Source organism: Physeter macrocephalus, chromosome 12, assembly GCF_002837175.3.
Source record: "Physeter macrocephalus isolate SW-GA chromosome 12, ASM283717v5, whole genome shotgun sequence".
NCBI lineage: Eukaryota > Metazoa > Chordata > Mammalia > Artiodactyla > Physeteridae > Physeter > Physeter macrocephalus.
In genome coordinates, this window is record NC_041225.1 from 62,863,964 (window position 1) to 62,882,641 (window position 18,678).

Genomic DNA, 18,678 nt, shown 5'->3' on the forward strand with positions numbered 1-18,678 from the left:
AGAGGCCCGGTTACCGCAAAAAAAAAAAAAAAAAAAAAAGTCAACAACTGGAAAAAAAAAAAAAAGCCCCACAAAAATTATAACACCAAAGCAACATACTGAAGTAACCCTAGTACAAATTGAGTATATTCAGTAATAAGGTAAAACAAAAAGTCAGCAGAATTTTTTAGGAAACCAAATGACTTTTCTATCTTCAAGTTTCTTTAAAATAGCATTCTTTTAAAAAAAATCTGGAATAATTGTACATGACTTTAAGAAAAAGTCTTGTTAAAATAGTGTCATTTAATTGCATATTAAATCTGAATAGTATCAGAATTGGTCCTTTACTCTTGGCATGCATATTCCACACAGTTCTCAAAATCAAAGCTTTTGTGTTTCACAGTTGTTATTTGATTATCATCTACTCAATATTAAACATGCAAATAAATACACTAAAAATTAGGATGTAATAATATTTCACTTAAAAACAGTATGAAATATTGATTCAATACTGAGCAACATGTCAGCCCAATTCAAAACTGGGCTGTTCATACTGAACACCTGAATTAGTCATATTTCAAGAACACTAAAAGGGCCAGCTTTAAATAAGCAAAACAGAAGAAAAAAATTCTACCGTGTTTCATATACTAAAACACAGGATGAATGACAAAAATATTTAAAGTTCTAAAATCTTCAATCAGTACTTTAAGGTATTTTAAATACTTTCAATGAATTAGAACTATAGTGTAAGAACTTCAAATCAGAACTTTAATTCCTGTTGTAAATGATTACTGGGTAGGAAGAAAGGTATTATACATATTCATACGTTTTGTATAAACTCCTTAAATAATAATAAAATTCTTTTAAATTAAAGTTGTGACTCAATATAAATGATGTTAATATATTCAAATAATTTCTTTCTTTTTTTTTTGGCTGCGCCATGTGGCTTGTGGGATCTAAGTTCCCTGACTAGGGATGGAACCCATGCCCCGTGTAGTGGAAGCACAGAGAGCTAACCACTGGACCACCAGGGAAGTCCCAAATAATTTTGAAATAACACACAAGTCATTGTTTTTCATGGGTATTTCATATTATCACTGCAGAACCACCAGACCTTTGAATTTTTAAAATATCTTTGTATAAAAGTGAACATTTAAGGCTAACTCTAATATTAAACAAGTTACTGCATCAAATTAATTATTTCCTAACTCATTCAAAATTTGACATGTTTATACTAAATTCTTGAAGTGTGATAAAATTCCTAGGGAAGAAACTGAACTATCACTAATGTATGGTAGAGACATGAAGATTTAAGTTCCCCTCTCATGACAAAGTTCAAATCAATTTTACATTAAATGAACTGAAAAAAACATTCCTCCTTCTCTGTGGTTGTTGTCCATGCCCAGCACTCCTTGGTCTGTTACCTAAACCAGGAAAAGTACTAAGACAAATGGCCGTCAGTATTGGGAGTATGACGTATAAAAATGCCCCCTGACAATTGTTAATCCAGTTGACAAACATTTCTTGAGCACTTACTATTTGATTTCACTCATCATCTCACTCAGTTCTCAGTGGGGAGGGGAAATATAGGGGCAGGGAATTAAGAGGTACAAACTATCACGTACAAAATAAGCTAAAAGGATATATTGTACAACACAGGGAATACAGCAAATATTTTATAATAACTATAAATGGAGTATAATCTTTAAAAATTGTGAATCACTCTACTGTACACCTGTAACATGTAATACTGTACCTCAACTACATTTCAATAAAAAAAATTATCAAAAGAAAGAAAATGTCCACATATGAAATTCACGATAAATTACTAAGAGAAACTAGGAATAGTTACTCTGTTTCCCTTGAGTTTTAAAGTTTGTTTTTTTCAATTTTAAAATATTAGGAATTTATATATACAGTCAGTTCTGCTATAATGCTTATTTTGAAAATTCAAATTTGTTCCAATTTGATGGATATATTAAGGAACAATAGGAGTGATTTCGTCTGTGAGAAACACTGAGTGAACACAAAAACTGCACCCAGGTGAACTGAGCAGCATATGAATACACAAAACGTGCACATCCCTCAAACATCTACCAGCTAATCAAGATGGTGTCACACTGGCATAAGTACAGACATTAATGGAATAAGAGCTGATCATGTGTTTATGATCAACTGATTTTCAACAGAGGTGCCAAGATCACTCAAAGGGATAAAGGTTTTTTCAACAAATGATGCTAGGACAACTGGGTAGCCACATGCAAAAGAATGAAGTGGGACCCTTACCTCATACCATACACAAAAACTAACACAAAATGGACCAAAGACCCAAATGTAAGAACTAAAATTATAAAACTCTTAGAAGAAAACACAGGAGTAAATCTTTAAGACCTTGGATTTGGCAGTGGATTCTTAGATATGACTCTAAGAGCACAAGCAATGAAAGAAAAAGATAAATTAGATTTCATCAAAATTAAAACCTTTTGTGCCTCAAAGGGCACTATCATGAAAGTGAAAAGACAACACACAGAAAGGGAGAAAATATTTGCAAATCATGTATCTGATAAAGAACTTGTATGTAGAATATATAAAGAACTCTTACAACTTAGTAATGAAGACAAATAACTCAATTCAAAAATGAGTAAAGGATCTAAAGGGAGATTTCTCCAAGGAAAATATACAACAGCCAATAGGAACATGAAAAGATGCTTGATCTCATTGGTCAGTAGGGAAATGCAAATAAAAAACACAAAGAGATAACACTTCACACCCATAAGGATGGCATTAATCAAAAAGTCAGATAATAACAACTGTTGGTGAGAATGTAGGGGAACTGGAGTCCTCACACACTGTTGCGGACATGTAAAATGGTACAGCCACATTGGAAAAGTCTGGCAGTTGTTCAAATGATTAAAAGTAGAGTTACCATATGACCCAACAATTCCACTCCTCAGCATATACTCAAGTGAAATGAAAACATATATCCACACAAAAACCTGTATGCAGATGCTTACAGCAACTTATAATAGCAAAAAGTGAAAACAACCTAGATGTCCATCAATTGATGAATGGATAAACAAAATGTGGTACATATCCATCCATATCATTCAGCCGTAGAAAGGAATAATGTACTGATACACGCTACAACATGGATGAACCTTGAAAATGTCATGCTATACAAAAAAAGCCAATCACAAAAGATCACATATTATATGATTCCATTTTTATGAAATGTCCAAAACAGGCAAATCTACAGACAGTAAATAGATTAGTGGTTGCTTAGGGCTAGGGGAGGGGTAATAAGGAAGTGGCAGGTAAAGGACATTGAGTTTCTTTTTGAGGTGATGAAAATATTCTAAAACTGACTGTAATGATTGCTGTACATATCTGTGAATATAATAAAAACTATTGAATTGTACACTTTATATAGGTGACATATATGTGTTTGAATTATATCTCAATACTGTTTAAAAATTCATCTCCCAGCTATCTCAGTTCCCCGCACGTATATGAGCCACACCTTCCACATCTGTCTTAGCTTTCCAACAACCTTCCTTCATACTAACTTAAAAGAGGCAACCCTTCCCACATCTACTTCCAAAAGCAAATTTCAGGTTTTGTCCAAGGAAAAGTGCCGTATTTATTATAATATTTATGCAATTCTTAACCATTTAACATGTATTAAACTGTCCTGCCATTTTTATTAAGTTCCTACCTTTTTTAATGTGTTACTGATGAAGTTTTTGAGTGTTATGCCCCATCCCATTTTTCCCATAAGTTCTGTGTTTCTTATTGCCCAGTTTTGCATAATGCAAGGATTTTTAGGAATGCATATGCCATCTTATAGCAGAACTGACTATAGAATCAGATGACAGTATCTTCCCCAAGTACACCATTAATGCTATCATCAGAAACAGAATTCAAAGCTGGATAAATCACCAGTCCAAACCAATAAGGTTTCAACTGATTTTCACTGTTTAAAAATGTCAAACTAAAATACCAGAAGAAATTAATGCCATTTGGGATACTATGGTAACAATGTGGGAAAAAGTATTCAATGTGACACTTTTGTTTTCTTGAGACTTTATGAACACTAGAAGATGGTTCTGAAGGGGAACAAACAAACATTTCAAAAGGAAAAAGTCAGTAATTTATGGAGCCTAGCTACCCAGCAAGTATCCTCTGCTCCACTTGGGCTGTTCTCTTCCAAATCACACAAAAATACCATGTTCATTTCAGTTTCTATAGTTTCATTCATCCCGCTAGCGTGGGGTGTCTCCCCTTCCCACTTAGTCTTACCAAATCTCTTACTCCTGATCCAAGTCCTTCATAGATCATCCCCCCATCCAGCTCATTCTTCAGTGGTCTCCTACCCTACTGAGTTCCTAAAACCTCATTGTTCAAGCTACACAAATTTAGTCTTATGTTTTCATCTCATCCTTGCCCCTTGAATGTCCAACATCCTCATGGAGAGAAGCACAGCTAATACATCAGACTCCACAGAGAGTCTGCATAACATAGAGCACAGAGTTAAGGGCTCAAGAAGTTTTTGCTGCTGGGTGATAAACAAGACAAAATCATGGGCACCAAATAACTTTCTAGTTTTCTTAGTTATAACTCAACCATTTCTGATACAAATGATTTCACTGCCTTTCAAGAAGCTAAAATTTTAACTTAACAATGCTGAAAATACATACAGCTGCTCTAAGGGAATAAAATCCTGTAAAACCTGCCCTCGGATGTCTCACCACAAAAGAGGCTGAACAAGAAACTATAGTTTTTCCAATAACCATTTTTAGATGGTGAACCCCAATTCTACATTATAAGATGTACGGAAGCAATTTGATCTGTAGCAATTTTATCACAGTGATAAATTATCCCCGAGGAGGGGTTTTCAAAGTTTTCTTTTGGTAACAGAAACCTTTTTCCAAGCAAAAGGCTAAGTGGAATTCTACCATACAAAAAAAAAAAAAAAAAAAAAAATGCAGAGCTGATCTTGCTAACGTGGAGGGAGAGGCCTATAGTTCTGCCTGCTTGGGTCTCCCTCAAGTGCATGCCATCCTTCCCTGGCCCCAGTCTCCAGCTGCAGTGGGCCCTTACAGCATCACTGAGAACCATACAGTGCTGAGAAACACTCAAGGAACAATCAGCAAGCTGCCATGAATAGAAAAGTACCTCATTAATTTTTTTTTAATTTCAAACATCACTAGAATATAAAATTAAAACTTACCCATTTCTACTGAAAACTCTTAGCCATGCTTTGAAGTTTGGTCCTAACAAACATAAACAAGGTACAGTAGTAAAAGTGGACAAAGTAACTGCGAGTAAAAATGTTTCCAATGCCAACCTAGAAAAATAACACTGTATTAATTTTTTTTAAGTGTTAAAGGTGCATGTACGCACACATACATAATCTTTTTTACTTAAATAGATTTAGTATAAAACTATTTTCTTACACTTAGAAAGGTAACATGAGTCTTACTACCAAAATGCAAGCTATAAAAAACAATCTAGCAAATATTTGGCTTTGATGATAGAGTTCAGAAGTGTTAAATGCCATACAATACTGAGACTGTCCATTGCAAGAAAACCCTTTTCTAGATTATTAACTTTTTCCTCAATAGTCTCTGGAACTTTCTCTGCAATCCGTGGTTCAAATTTAGCTTATATCGGAACCACATGGAGAACTAGGTAAATTTGTTTCTAAGGCCTGAGAATTTGCATTTCGATAAAATGCTGATGTTGTTGGTTTTAGAACCACACTTGGAGAATCACTGCTCCAGACATTCATTCTACTCTAAAATGGATTACAGAGAAATTATCATTTCCCATTACAAAGGTCTTGTCCTCCCCACTCTAGAAAATAATTACCTGTTAATCTAGTATGTGTATATATAACCACGTATATATATATATATATATATATATATATATATGTAAAACTATACATATAGCTATGTGTGTGTGTGTGTATATGTATTGCATCACTCATTTCAACATGATCATTTATCACTGCTAAACTGAACTTTCCCAAACTATAATGGAACATTACATAAGACATATTAATGAATTTGGCTTTCACTAATTCAAAATTGTTCAGTTTTGAAAAGGTGTTGAGTTAAATTTTACCTTTAAACTATAAACATTAACTTTTACGTAATTAAATACAAGAATCTATTGACTTTTCTTAAGAAAATAAACTCTTTTCAAGCACTTCAGAATCACATTTACTATTTATAACTAATTTATATATATCATTATAGTCAGTTTCCTTAGAGGTTCTAAGGGCCACACACCTATTGGTATATGACAGTTTCTCCCCCTTTAAGCAACTGCATGATAAAAGGCTACATAATAGGAGCATTTAATGAATTAAGTTATTCCATTGTCTTTTAAAAAAATAACACTGCCAAGGGCAATGATGTCAGTATCCTTCTGTGATCCATTGATTAAACACACCATGTTTTTTCTCTAATCACCAATAGAATTAGCACTTGGCTTAATAAATGACTGTTTTAAAATATAGTTGGCTTAAGGTAAAAAATTTCAGACTTACTCTGTTAGTGGTGCTCCATATAGAACAAAAATTACATGAAAGGAGAAACAAGACATAAGAAAGTAGATACAGCATTTCAAAAATCTGGTTACCTAAAAGAGAAATGAACAACTTAAAGAATCAAGAGAATGACTAAAGGACAGCAAATGCTTTATCTACAGATACAACTTAGTCCTATAATGTGTGATACAGCTGAATATTCTTTGGATCTGCTCCTGAAGTCAGATCACATGTTCTTTGCACAGCACTGTAAAAAAGCCACAAGACAAAAATCGACCCCCATGTTCCACTCACCTAACCAACAGTAGAATCAGAAAATGTTTTTGTTTCTATGCTAAGTACTGAACTATGTTGTTAATCAGTATTTATGAAATATTTACCAATAAGTGTGCTAGGATACAAAAATCACAAACACAGTCCTTCTTGTGTGATGATACATGAAATAGTTATAGAAAATAATGATTATAATAATTTTTTTTCATTTTAAAACAAAATTCCTAGGAAAATTGGACCAAAAAAAAGCACAACATTAAATAATTCCCCAAATCATATTCATGTTACTATATGATCCACATAAAAAAAGACCTGCATGTCTGCAAATCAGTGTGGGACCTACTTGATTTCGAGCTCAAGAAGATCTAATAATAAAACACACAATGAGCGTTTTAAATCATAGGGCAGTAAATGCGTTTTAAATTACCTAATAAAGAACATACACATAGTACTGAATAATGTTAAGTGAGGACTTTATTAATTTAAATAATAGTCAAGTGTTACACTGTAGTGAATATTCCAGAAAATAGATTCCAATGTCTGAAAACTTCAACTGCTATTTAGTCAAGGAAGGCCAAGCTTGAAACAAGAGCTTATTTTGTAATTTCTGAAAAACCCATTGTGTTTTTCAGAAATGCAAAGGATGAATGAAAATAAACTGAAATGTCTTATAAGATTTAAAGGTGATTGCTACATTTATATTTATATATATTGCTACATTGAAGATGTATTTATCTTCAATGATGACATAAAACATGACTATATAGGTTCACAATGCTATGATATCCAATTAATACATGGCAAGAATCTATCAAACACTGTGGACAGTCTTCCAGCAAGCAATAGGCTACTGACTAGAAAAAAAAAAAAATCAGCTTCTTTATTCACTGTAAATAACCCAATAAATACTTGACTAATACTTTATTCATCCAGTAAAAAAAACATTACCTACATCTAAAAATCAGTTGTCAAGAAATAAGCCTTACCTTGTATGATAATGAACTTCTTTTAGAAGATGCATTTGGTTTCACTACTAAATACGATACTAAATTGACAGCAGTTACAGAAACAGAACAGATGCACAACCATGTCAAGTGTGTTTCCAGTACTGAGAAGTTCTCCAAGAAGAATGATGGAATGAAGATGCTTAGGATAATTGAAAATATGCATAATAGATGGACATACAGTAGTCTCTTGATGTCAGTATCTTTCATGGTGTTTTCCTGAGCGGCTATCTAATGAAAAACAAATTAAGAAAAGAGCATAGGCAATAATGACTTTTTCCATTGTCCTAAATGCTCCAACGTCTAAAAACAAGCCATGAACCAGAGTCAATTTTCTATGGGCAATAATGTCTTAGTGTTAGAATATAGGAAGATGCATATGTGTAAAAACTTATAGACTAATATAGTATAAACAGCTCTCAGAGCCTGAAAAAGGACAAATTTACTAATTTCTTAACTATTTGTGCCTAGTTTCTGTAAAACAGTCATGTGCTAGGACTAATTAAGCAATTCGGTTTTTTTTCTTTTTGCCAAAATCAGAGGTGAAAACAAACAGCATGTGGTAATGATTTGCCCTGTTGGAAATATAAGCTATGCTTTCTAGAAACCCCATAATAAAATTTGGCTGAACTGTTGGCATTTTTATCATTATGGAGCCTTGTCTAACATCACAGTAGTTCACATTTTCTAACAAATGCCAAGTAACACCTGGTACACACTGGAATACTCAAATGGCGGCCAGTGTTACCAAGAAGCTTCAAAGAACATCATGCTAAACTAAGAGTCCCAGTGCTGCAAAAATACCAAAATGACAATGTCAGTTACAGATGCCAGATTCCAACCAAAAGCAGAGCATGAATGGAAGGTGGAAAAATATTTACGTTCTCTCTCACTCTCTGTGTGTGTGTGTATATATATATATATATATATATATATATATATAAACACGTTAATTTATATATGCATGTATTTACAAATTACCTAAAAGATAGCTTATACATAGTATTGACTAATGTTAAGTAAGGACTTTATTAAAGTAGTAGTCCACATGTTACACTGTGGTTAATATTCCAGAAAAAAAATATATATATATGTGTATATTTTATAGACACACACAGGGCTCCCACTGGGGCAAAGGGGCGAATCCACGCCTTATACTAACACTCTCGATTAATTCACACTGTACTTTTACAAGGCAAACACTTTACTGATAAGGAAACAGGCTAAGACAGATTAGGAAACACTCCAAGGTCCCAAGCTGCCAAGTGCTAAAGCCATTTCAAAACCTAGCCTCTTTGATACAAAGATACGCACTAGGGGGTCGAGAAAAGAATGCGTGGAAAGAAAGAAAAAAGGAAATGTTTCTTACAGGTCCTAGCCTCAGCTGAGGGGCTGGGAAGGGGAATCCAGAATATACTCTCTCAACAGACACACCTTCAGATATTTTTCTGGGCCACCCTCAGAATCGCAACTGACAGAAGCAGATCTGGACCTAAGACAGTGAGTGGTACCCAAAGTCGGATGCTTGCTGAATGACGGAATGAATGAGTGAACTAACGAAGAGTTGGTCCAGTGTTGCCCCTCCTGAGAAACCAGCCCTGTGTTAGGCCCTGGCGAGCCCAGGAGGACTCCCGTCAGGTGCCTCCTCGGGTGGCCAGGGCCCCGGCCTCCACGGTCTGACCTGGCCCGAGTCCTCAAGTCTTGCAGCGGGAGAGGAGGCTCTTCTGAGCGGCTCCTAGAGGAGACTTCGCGGGAATCGGGGGACCTTAACCTGCAGCTCCATCCCAAACTGGGTCGCTCCGAACTCTGCCCAAGCCTCAGCCGACGGGAGTGTGGGCAAAGAGGGAAGAATTGAGAAGCATAATCAAAGAGCACAAGCGTGTAGACCGAGAGAAAAGAAGGGACAGACACAGAAAGTCGGATCCGAAAGAGGCCAGTCCATCAGGGCAGCCCCTGGGTCACGCAGGAAGAGCGGCGCTGGAGGGGCCGGCAGGCGCGGACCGGCCGGGGGCAGAGATTCCCGGCCAGTTGGACAGCTGGCGGAAGTGGCTTGCAGCGCCGGGAGGCTCGTGCACCTCGAGCCTCCGGCTGGGCTTACCTAACTCTCCCGCCCGCGGAAGAGAACGGACGGTTACTACCTCCCACCATCAGGTGTGACTCGGCGTCCTGTGCCTCGCGCAGGCGCAGGCCTGTGGGGAGGGGGCCCAAGGCCTCACAGCCAATCGCAGAAGTGAAGAGGCGGGCCAAGAAGGCAGCCCCGCCTCCCCAATCGCGTTTATTCCTCCCGCGGCTTTCCAGGTGTTGGATAGGCGGGGCGGAGGGCGGAAGGGCCGGAAGTGGATTTTCGTAACCCGGAAGGGGAGCTCTTCCTTGGCTGTATTGTTAACGTCTTCCAGCTGCCGCTCGTCCTGCGGCTGAGGGAATCGTCACGGAAGGATGGTGTGCGAGAAATGTGAGTTAAGGAGACTCTTTGCGGGAGAAGGAGGCTGGGAGAACCTAACGAGTTCCCCGGGAACTTTGCTCTTTCTTTGTTTTTCCTTCGGCCACAGGTCCTTGATTCTAGCCTCTGTCCTCCTATCCTGCCCTTTGACCATTCCTGCCCTCCACAACGACCGTATCGTCCTGTATTTGCATTCAGAGTGGTCTCAGTTTTGCACCTCTTTGTCTATTTCCGTTGCTTCCCATCAACCCCGGGTATCATCCTGTACTGCTTCTTGACGGGCTTCTTCTCTTCACAGACCCGCCGGGTTGGAATGGATCTTAAAAGTCACTTCCACAGCATCTGGAGTTGATGGATTTAGCAAATAAAAGTACCGGACACCCAGTTAAATTTGAATTTAAGGAAAACAAATAATTTATAGTGTAAGTGTGTCCTATGCAATATTTGAGACTTGGTTCTGTTTGCTGTTCCTCACTACAGTAAGTGCTTTGTCCCAAAGCACGCACTTTTAGGCCCTTCTTTACTTTAAAAAAAAAAAAAAGTATTCATTGTTTATATGAAATTTAAATCTAACTGGGTGTCCTATATTTTATCTAACAAACCTAAGTCAGTATCCCATCCAATGGCTTAAATGCTCTTTGCATGAATGCATAGAGGATTGAGGCACAGGGGTAGGAGACTCTCACCACCTTCAAAGCAGTCTGTGCAGATTTCACTGGCTTTTAGAAAAGTCTTTCCTCCCTATAGTTGCCATCCAGTGATTCTAATGCCAACCCTTGAGATTTCTAGAAAATATCTTATGATTTTTTGACCTCACTAACTGGTTATGTGTTTAGAAAGCTGTCATATCCCCAAATCCCTTTTTCCTACACCTAGATATGTCTGACTCTTCTGTGACAATTTCAAGTCCTCTTATCCTGATAATTGTCTAATTAACGTGATCCACTTTGTTTATATCCCTATAGTATATAAAACTTTGAACACAGATGCCCTTGAGTTTGAATCACAGTTTTTATATTAAGTGAAAGAATGACCATGGATGGTTACTTTAATAAATTCTCAGGGTGCAGAGAATAATTTGGGATTTTTATATTTGGAGCCTGGCATTCAGGAGGACCCTCCTCAATGAGGCCTCAGCTTACCTTTTTAACTGCATTTTCACTAAGCCTTACCCTTTTCACTTCAGCCAAACCAAACAATATTTTGCCCATATGTACCCTGAGTTTTCAATGCCTTTCCCCAGGATGTGTCTCTTATCCAGTTTACCTTCATCCTCTTTTCTCCTCTTTCTTCACAGTCTCATTGCCGCTAACCCTCTCTATTGCCTTCCCCACAAAGCTTCACTGGATTTCCCTAGCCAAGGTTATTTCTTCCTCCATGGAATTTCTCCTAATACTTGAGCTCTCAATTGTCATACTATTTACTTTCCAGCTTATATTTTAGTTCAATAATTCTTAACTTTTTTTTTTGGTTCTCTGAGCCCTTTGAGAATGTGATGAAAGCTGTAGACTTAACATAGTCTATTAAAAAATGGATATACAAAAGGTTTGTGTACAATTTAATCTTGTTCATATATCTCCAGGTCTACCTGTGAAACTCAGGTTAAGGACGACTATTAGAGAAATCAGTGTGCTATAAATTCCTTGAAATCTAGAGCTTTATCTAATTCGTTTTTGGTTTTTTTTTTTTTGTGGTACGCGGGCCTCTCACTGTGTGGCCTCTCCCGTTGCGGAGCACAGGCTCCCGACGCGCAGGCTCAGCGGCCATGGCTCACGGGCCCAGCCACTCCACGGCATGTGGGATCTTCCCGGACCAGGGCACGAACCCGTGTCCCCTGCCTCGGCAGGCGGACTCTCAACCACTGCGCCACCAGGGAAGCCCTAATTCGTTTTATTTTTATCTGTACTTTGTACAATGGCTTATACATCAGAGATGCTTAGTAAATATTTATGGAATGAATAGATTTATCAGATTTGTTTAAAGGATACATGTACAGAGGAAGCCTATTATAAGCCATACTATTATCCACAAATTTTACTGAAGAGTCAGTTATCCATTGCCCGCAGTTAATATCTTAAGTCTCAGTTCACTGGCCCCGACCCCAGCATTAACAGGCTTGTACATAATATGACTGGTGATGCCTTTGAAAACTTTAGGCACAATGAAATGTATTTATTAAATAGTAAACACTAATCCCCCTTACTTTTACTGTCTTGTTATAACAGGTGAAAAGAAACTTGGTACTGTTATCACTCCAGATACATGGAAAGATGGTGCAAGGAATACCACAGGTATTTTTCCTTTTAGAACGTGGAAACTGAATCAGATACTTCCTGTGAATAATGTTTTCACTTTTACATTATTTGTAAAATGATATGTTGTTATGTGTACAATGTATTTTATCTGTTAAACATTAAGGAATACTAGATACCCCAACAATTTAATATCTTTTCTATTTAGTTCTCTCAGTGACATGTCAGGGTTCCTAATTTGATAGGCAGGAGATAGCAAAATAATTAAATGATTTTTAAGCAATGAATATATCACAGTAATTAATTTGATTCAGCTTAATTAGGGTTAGTATTGAAAGCCCCCTCTCCTCACCTGATTTTTATGTTCTTGAACAAATTATTTAAATGTTTTCACTTTCATAATCATTAAATACAGTGAAGATGTTTTCAAAGGGAAGAAAAATATTTTTACTGTATTCAAGATCAATGGCACCAAAGTAGCGGCATCTAGATTTTACATTAGATAGAGTAAATATAGACCCATTCCTAAAGTCCTACTCTGAGTCTGAGAAATAAAATGATTGCCTTTTATCCAAATTTTTATTTTCCTAGTAAATAATTGTGTGGTTTTTTTTTTAAGTAGTGTCTTTGAAACCTGGCTACTAAATGAAATTTTTTAAAATTTTGATATAGGCTGCTCTATTGGTAGGAGGTCAAAAAATGAACTTTCTAACTAATTGTTAAATGTTTCATGTATGTGTTATGTGTGAAATGTGTAGACATAACACACTAAAATACATGTGTATTTCAATGCAGAAAGTGGTGGAAGAAAGCTGAATGAAAATAAAGCTTTGACCTCAAAAAAAGCAAGGTAGGTATAAGAGCATCTATAAAGCAGTCATATAAATTTCCACTCTTTTTAATATTAAGTGTATTGGAATGAATTTGTTTTGCCTCATTCTGTTGTGATAAAACATAGAGTTAGATAGTTCCAAGCATGCATAACCAAGCTGTCTGTTATAACCTGCTGATTTCACCCTGTTCATTTTCACTGTATCAGTATATAAAGATATTATATATAATTTTTATAATTTCACCAGAAAGCATGACTTATTTTTTCTAGTTCTTAATTTTCCTGCAAATCAGAGGCTGCAGAGCAATGTGGACAGGTCATGAGCTCTGGAGTCAGACCTAAATTTGAATCTAGATTTTTTTACTATCTAGCTCTGTAACCTTAAGCAAGTTAAACCAGTTCTAAACTTTTCTGAACATTACTTTTTTACCTAGGAATAAGTATAAAAATGTCTCCCACCATAAAAACAATTTTTGACACCATGCTCTATTATATCCAGTCTTAAAACTTCCATGAATCCTTCCAGCTGCCATCCCATTTCCTTGCTTCCTTTTACAGAAAAAGTTTTCAAAAGCCTTATCTAGATAGTACTTTCTCAGTGTCCTTAAGTTCTATTTACCCCTTCAGCCACTCTAGTCAGGCCTCCATCTCCACCACACTCCTAAACCTACTCTTGCCAAGATCACACGTGACCTTTAAAACTGATGGCTACTTCTCTGTTCTTACCTTATTTAACCTTTAGAAAACTCTCTTTTTTGCAACCCTTTATTCTCTTGGCTTTGAGATACCACAGTCTCCTTTCCTCTTAACTCACTAACTGTTCCTTCTCAATTGAGTGCTTCTGGTCTCAATCCTAGACTTTTTTTTTTTTCTGTTCATAAATTTATGATCTCTCCTCAAGTGACTTTAGTCCAGTGGCTTTAATTTCAAACTGTATGTTAATGAATTCCACATGTATATCTCAGTCCTGACTTTTCTGAGCTCCAAACATATATCCAGTTGCTTCCTTGACTTTTCCAATTCGATGTCTGACAGGCAACCTCTTTTTCCTTCAGTCGAATCATAGTCTTCTCATCATTGCTCTGTGATCCAATCTAGCTGTGCAAAACTGGAATCCCTCACTGATTTCTTAATTTCCCTCACTTTCCATATCCACCAGTGAGTTCTTTGGCTCTACTACCAAAATATAGCCTGAATACACCTGTTTCTGTTCATCTCACCGCTATTACCCTCTTCTAAACCATCATTGTTTCTTACTTGGATATTGTAATAACTTTGTCTCCCTGCTTACTCTCTGGTTCCCTATAGTTCATTCTCATGATAACCAGGGTGGTCCTTTAAAGGGCATGTAACTCCTTTGCTCAAAACCTTGCATTGGTTTTCTTTTTACATTGAATAAAAGCTAGGTCCCATACCATGTTCTTACAGAGTCCTCTGTGATCTGGCCCCTCCTGCCTCTCTGATTGAGGCACTGTTGTGCCAACTCCTGCATCAGATATGCCAAGCCCACTCCCATTGGAATAGGTTTGTGCTTACTACTCCCTCTTCCTAGAATGCATTGCTAAGAGCTTACATAGCTGGCTCTTTCTTGTTACTTGGGTCTCAGCTGAAATGTCACCTCCTCAGAGAGGGTCCTTAACCAGCATCTAAACTAATGTCTTCCTTCCTTCCCCTCATGTCTACCGCAGTATCCTCTCTGAATTTTCTCTACAACAGGTATTACTATCTTAAAAGTGTGGTTGTTTTCTTATTTATTATCTGTCTCCTCTCACTAGAATGTCAGCTTGATGAGGGCAGAGGCTTTGTCTGTCAAGTTCATCTTTGGTATTTAATAATAATAATGAAGCTTGTAATACATAAAGTGCCCGACACATAAAGGTGCTTATTAAATAATGGGTATAAAATAGCATGATAGACTTAAACTTCAATGCATTGTCACATTATGTATTGTTGACTGACTTATTGATGTCTTCTAAGACCACACAGTTATTATTGACCAAGTTGTTATGTTTTACAGAGTGTATAGTTTTAGGTACTTCCAGTTCCTTTATGCTCCCAAACTTACTTCTGTGTCATTAATAAGTAGCTATTACTTTTGGGTATTTTAAATATCTCACTTTGGAAAGTGTACGTAAGATTTCTGGGACATTAAAATGTACATTTTAGAATAAAATATGGTTTTAAGAAAAAGTAATCTCTAGACATGTAGGTCCAAACAAATTGAGCTTATTATTAAAAGGAAGAATAGTGTCCACTCTTAACTTCTCTTGTGGGAAGTAAAGTGACATTCTTTTGGATTTGGAAAAACTAACCTTTAAAAATGAGCTGTTGGGGGCTTCCCTGGTGGCGCAGTGGTTGAGCGTCCGCCTGCCAATGCAGGGGACACGGGTTTGTGCCCCGGTCCAGGAGGATCCCACATGCCGTGGAACGGCTGGGCCCGGGAACCATGGCTGCTGAGCCTGCGCGTCGGGAGCCTGTGCTCCGCAACGGGAGAGGCCACAACAGTGAGAGGCCCGCGTACCACAAAAAAAAAAAAAAAAAAAAAAAAAAAAGAGCTGTTGTATCATACCCAAGAGAAGAAACCAGGTCTAGGACACTGTTGGTATTCAGTATATGAGTACGGTTACAAAAAGTTATTACCAATTTAATGGGAAGTATTTCCTCTAAAGTTATTTTGCCCTCCAGTCACTGTAAGGTCACATTTTTTTTAGTAGAAACTTTTTTATCCAAAGGGATTGCATCAGTTAATTGAAAATGTCAGTTAAAGTGGGCAATCATTAAAAGATACACATACCTTATTTTAAGTCAAAGCACATAACTGTACATGCATTCATCAGTCATTTGGCATTGAGACAAGGCTTTTTGAATGTGAGTCTACTTTATAATTTTCCTTACATAAATCATAACCAGAATATATATTTCCAGTATCTTTAAGGTAGAGCAAGAACTGACACTTGTACAGTACCAAGTCCTTCCACTTAGGATTTTTCCTCAATTTTTAAGTTTTCTTACCCATGCCTAATTCCATAGCAGTTTTAATGATTCACACTTACCTGGTCGTCCTAAAGTATTCATTTAGTTTTTAATAGAATCAGTCACTCTTTTTGTACTCTCTTTACATGAGTTTCCATAATATTTAATTATATCACATGAGTAGATTGACAAATACAACTGTTATAAACAGGTTTGGGATTAAGTACAGCTGACTCTTTACAAGCATACAGCTTACATGGAAGGGGCAGAAGTGTGGAGACATATTAAGAGAGTAGCCATTTAGAAGAGTGCTATGCCTATCAATTGTAGAGCTTGATAGAGGGAACAGAGAGCATGAATTAATCACATTTGTTACTTTAGCAAGGTTATTTAAGAGTATTTCTATTGTATTGTACATTTTTCTTTCTTTAAAAAAAAAAATCTCTAGATTTGATCCATATGGAAAGAATAAGTTCTCCACTTGCAGAATTTGTAAAAGTTCTGTGCACCAGCCAGGTTCTCATTACTGCCAGGGCTGTGCCTACAAAAAGGGTAAGTTTCCTTTAATACCATTTTTGAATTCATATCAAACCTACTTCTTTTGATACTGATTTGGATAACATAGTAAAGGAGTAGCCCTTCATAAATTAGTCATATGTTCTTTTTTCTAAGGCAAAATAAACTTAGAACTTGTCATAGTTAAAAGTATATATTTTCTTTTCTGATGCTGTTAAATTATGTTTTAAGCTTCAGGAGTGACTTAAATAAACCAAATCATTTGTATTGGTTAGCTATGTGATTAGTATTATTAGTTGTTATTAAGATTTGATTACTTACATGAGTTGTTTGTTTGTTTTAGGCATCTGTGCTATGTGTGGAAAAAAGGTTTTGGATACCAAAAACTACAAGCAAACGTCTGTCTAGATGTATTGAAGTTTCTGGCTTTCCGTATGATTTTACTTTTTGCTTGAATTTTCAATGCATAATATAGATGTTCAAGTTACAAAATAACATGTCTTAAGACAAGTTTAAACCAGGGAAGTAGATTGGTATTCATTTTTTTGCTCTCAAGAAGTTCAGCAGCAGTGTAACTAGTTTTTGCCTGAAGTTTTTTTTTCCTTACAAACATCTTATTGAACTGGAATAAGTGACAAATTTAACGAAAAACATTTTCGCAGTTCTGTATGCACTTTTTATTTATCATTACTCGTGTAATTTTTATTATCCTTTCCCTCTACTTTATAGATATTGCAAAAGTATGAGAAGGAGGTTATTGATATTTGGCTTTGAACTTGGCATCCAGATTTGGAATTTTTCCCTCATTCCCTTTTGGTTGCATAGTTCTTAGGATCAGCAGTCCCTTAATTAATTGCAGCTTCATAAGCCATTTAAATATCTGAGATCATTATTTCTAACTAGTTCCTTAAGTAATTAGCCCAGACCGAAATCAAACAAAAGTTGTATTTATGTTATTTTTTTATTTGTTCTTGAAGCCAAAGTGCCAATACCTTTCATATGAGAATGGGAACGCAAGGAACACCCCACATAAATCCAAATGAATACACTGGATTTCAGAAAAACACATATTACACATATTACCTTGAATTCAGACCATCATGAAAGCCAGGAGAACAGTGTGCATCCATGATGATGTGTAACGAATGAATCACCATTCCTTGGGAAAGAGCTTTGAAGCAGAAACCAAACTTCTTTTTAACCTCCTCCTCTTCTCCTTCCCCCACCAAAAATAAATAGACTAAGCAAACATTTTGACTCTTTTTTTTTAATATATATATATACATAGATTGCTGAAAGACTACTTTGAGGTTTCTTTTTCTTTTTAATTGAAGTAAAGTTGATTTACAATGTGTTAATTTCTGCTGTACAACAAAGTGATTCAGTTATACATATATATACCTTCTTTTTAAAATTCTTTTCCTTTATGGTTTATCATAAGATATTGAATGCAGTTCCCTGTGCTATGCAGTAGGACCTTGTTGTTTATCCATTCTATATATAATGGTTTGCATCTGCTAACCCCAAAATCCCAATCCATCTCCCTCCCCACCCCACCTGCATTGTTTCTGTTTCTTAGATAGGCTCATTTGTGTCATATTTTAGATTCTACATACGAGTGATATATGGTATTTGTCTTTCTCTTTCTGATTTATTTCTCTTAGTATGATAATCTCTAAGTCCATCCATGTTGCTGCAAATGGCATTATTTCATTCTTTTTTATGGCTGAGTAATATTCCATTGTATATATGTACCACATTTTTTTCTTTTTTTTTTTTTTTTTTTTTTTTGCGGTACGCGGGCCTCTCACTGTTGTGGCCTCTCCCGTTGCGGAGCACAGGCTCCGGACACA

General features: G+C 36.4%; 2 protein-coding genes across 8 annotated transcripts in view; one reads left to right on the forward strand and one right to left on the reverse strand.

Annotated features, from left to right (window-relative positions):
• The window catches only part of PIGF (phosphatidylinositol glycan anchor biosynthesis class F), a 37,336-nt gene extending 27,186 nt beyond the window's left edge, over positions 1-10,150 (reverse strand). For 2 of the 6 annotated variants that reach the window (XM_007108723.4, XM_055089165.1), the window contains exons 1-4: positions 9,911-10,017; positions 7,795-8,043; positions 6,536-6,627; positions 5,210-5,326 (exon numbers count right to left, since the gene is read on the reverse strand). In XM_007108723.4, the coding sequence (XP_007108785.1) occupies positions 5,210-5,326; positions 6,536-6,627; positions 7,795-8,022 (437 nt within the window). In that variant the 5' untranslated portion in view covers positions 8,023-8,043; positions 9,911-10,017. The other 4 variants (XM_007108722.2, XM_055089166.1, XM_055089167.1 and 1 more) reach the window with 4 other exon arrangements.
• Positions 10,145-17,865, forward strand: CRIPT (CXXC repeat containing interactor of PDZ3 domain). 2 transcript variants are annotated; one of them, XM_007108726.3, is made up of 6 exons: positions 10,145-10,264; positions 12,478-12,543; positions 13,300-13,354; positions 16,758-16,861; positions 17,169-17,257; positions 17,803-17,865. In XM_007108726.3, exons 1-5 carry the CDS (start codon positions 10,249-10,251, stop codon positions 17,231-17,233), a joined length of 306 nt encoding a protein of 101 aa, XP_007108788.1. In that variant the 5' UTR covers positions 10,145-10,248; the 3' UTR covers positions 17,234-17,257; positions 17,803-17,865. The 2 variants fall into 2 exon arrangements, with proteins under 2 accessions (XP_007108788.1, XP_007108787.1); XM_007108725.4 differs by having other exon boundaries at positions 10,146-10,264; positions 17,169-17,865.
• The last annotated feature ends 813 nt before the right edge of the window (positions 17,866-18,678 follow it).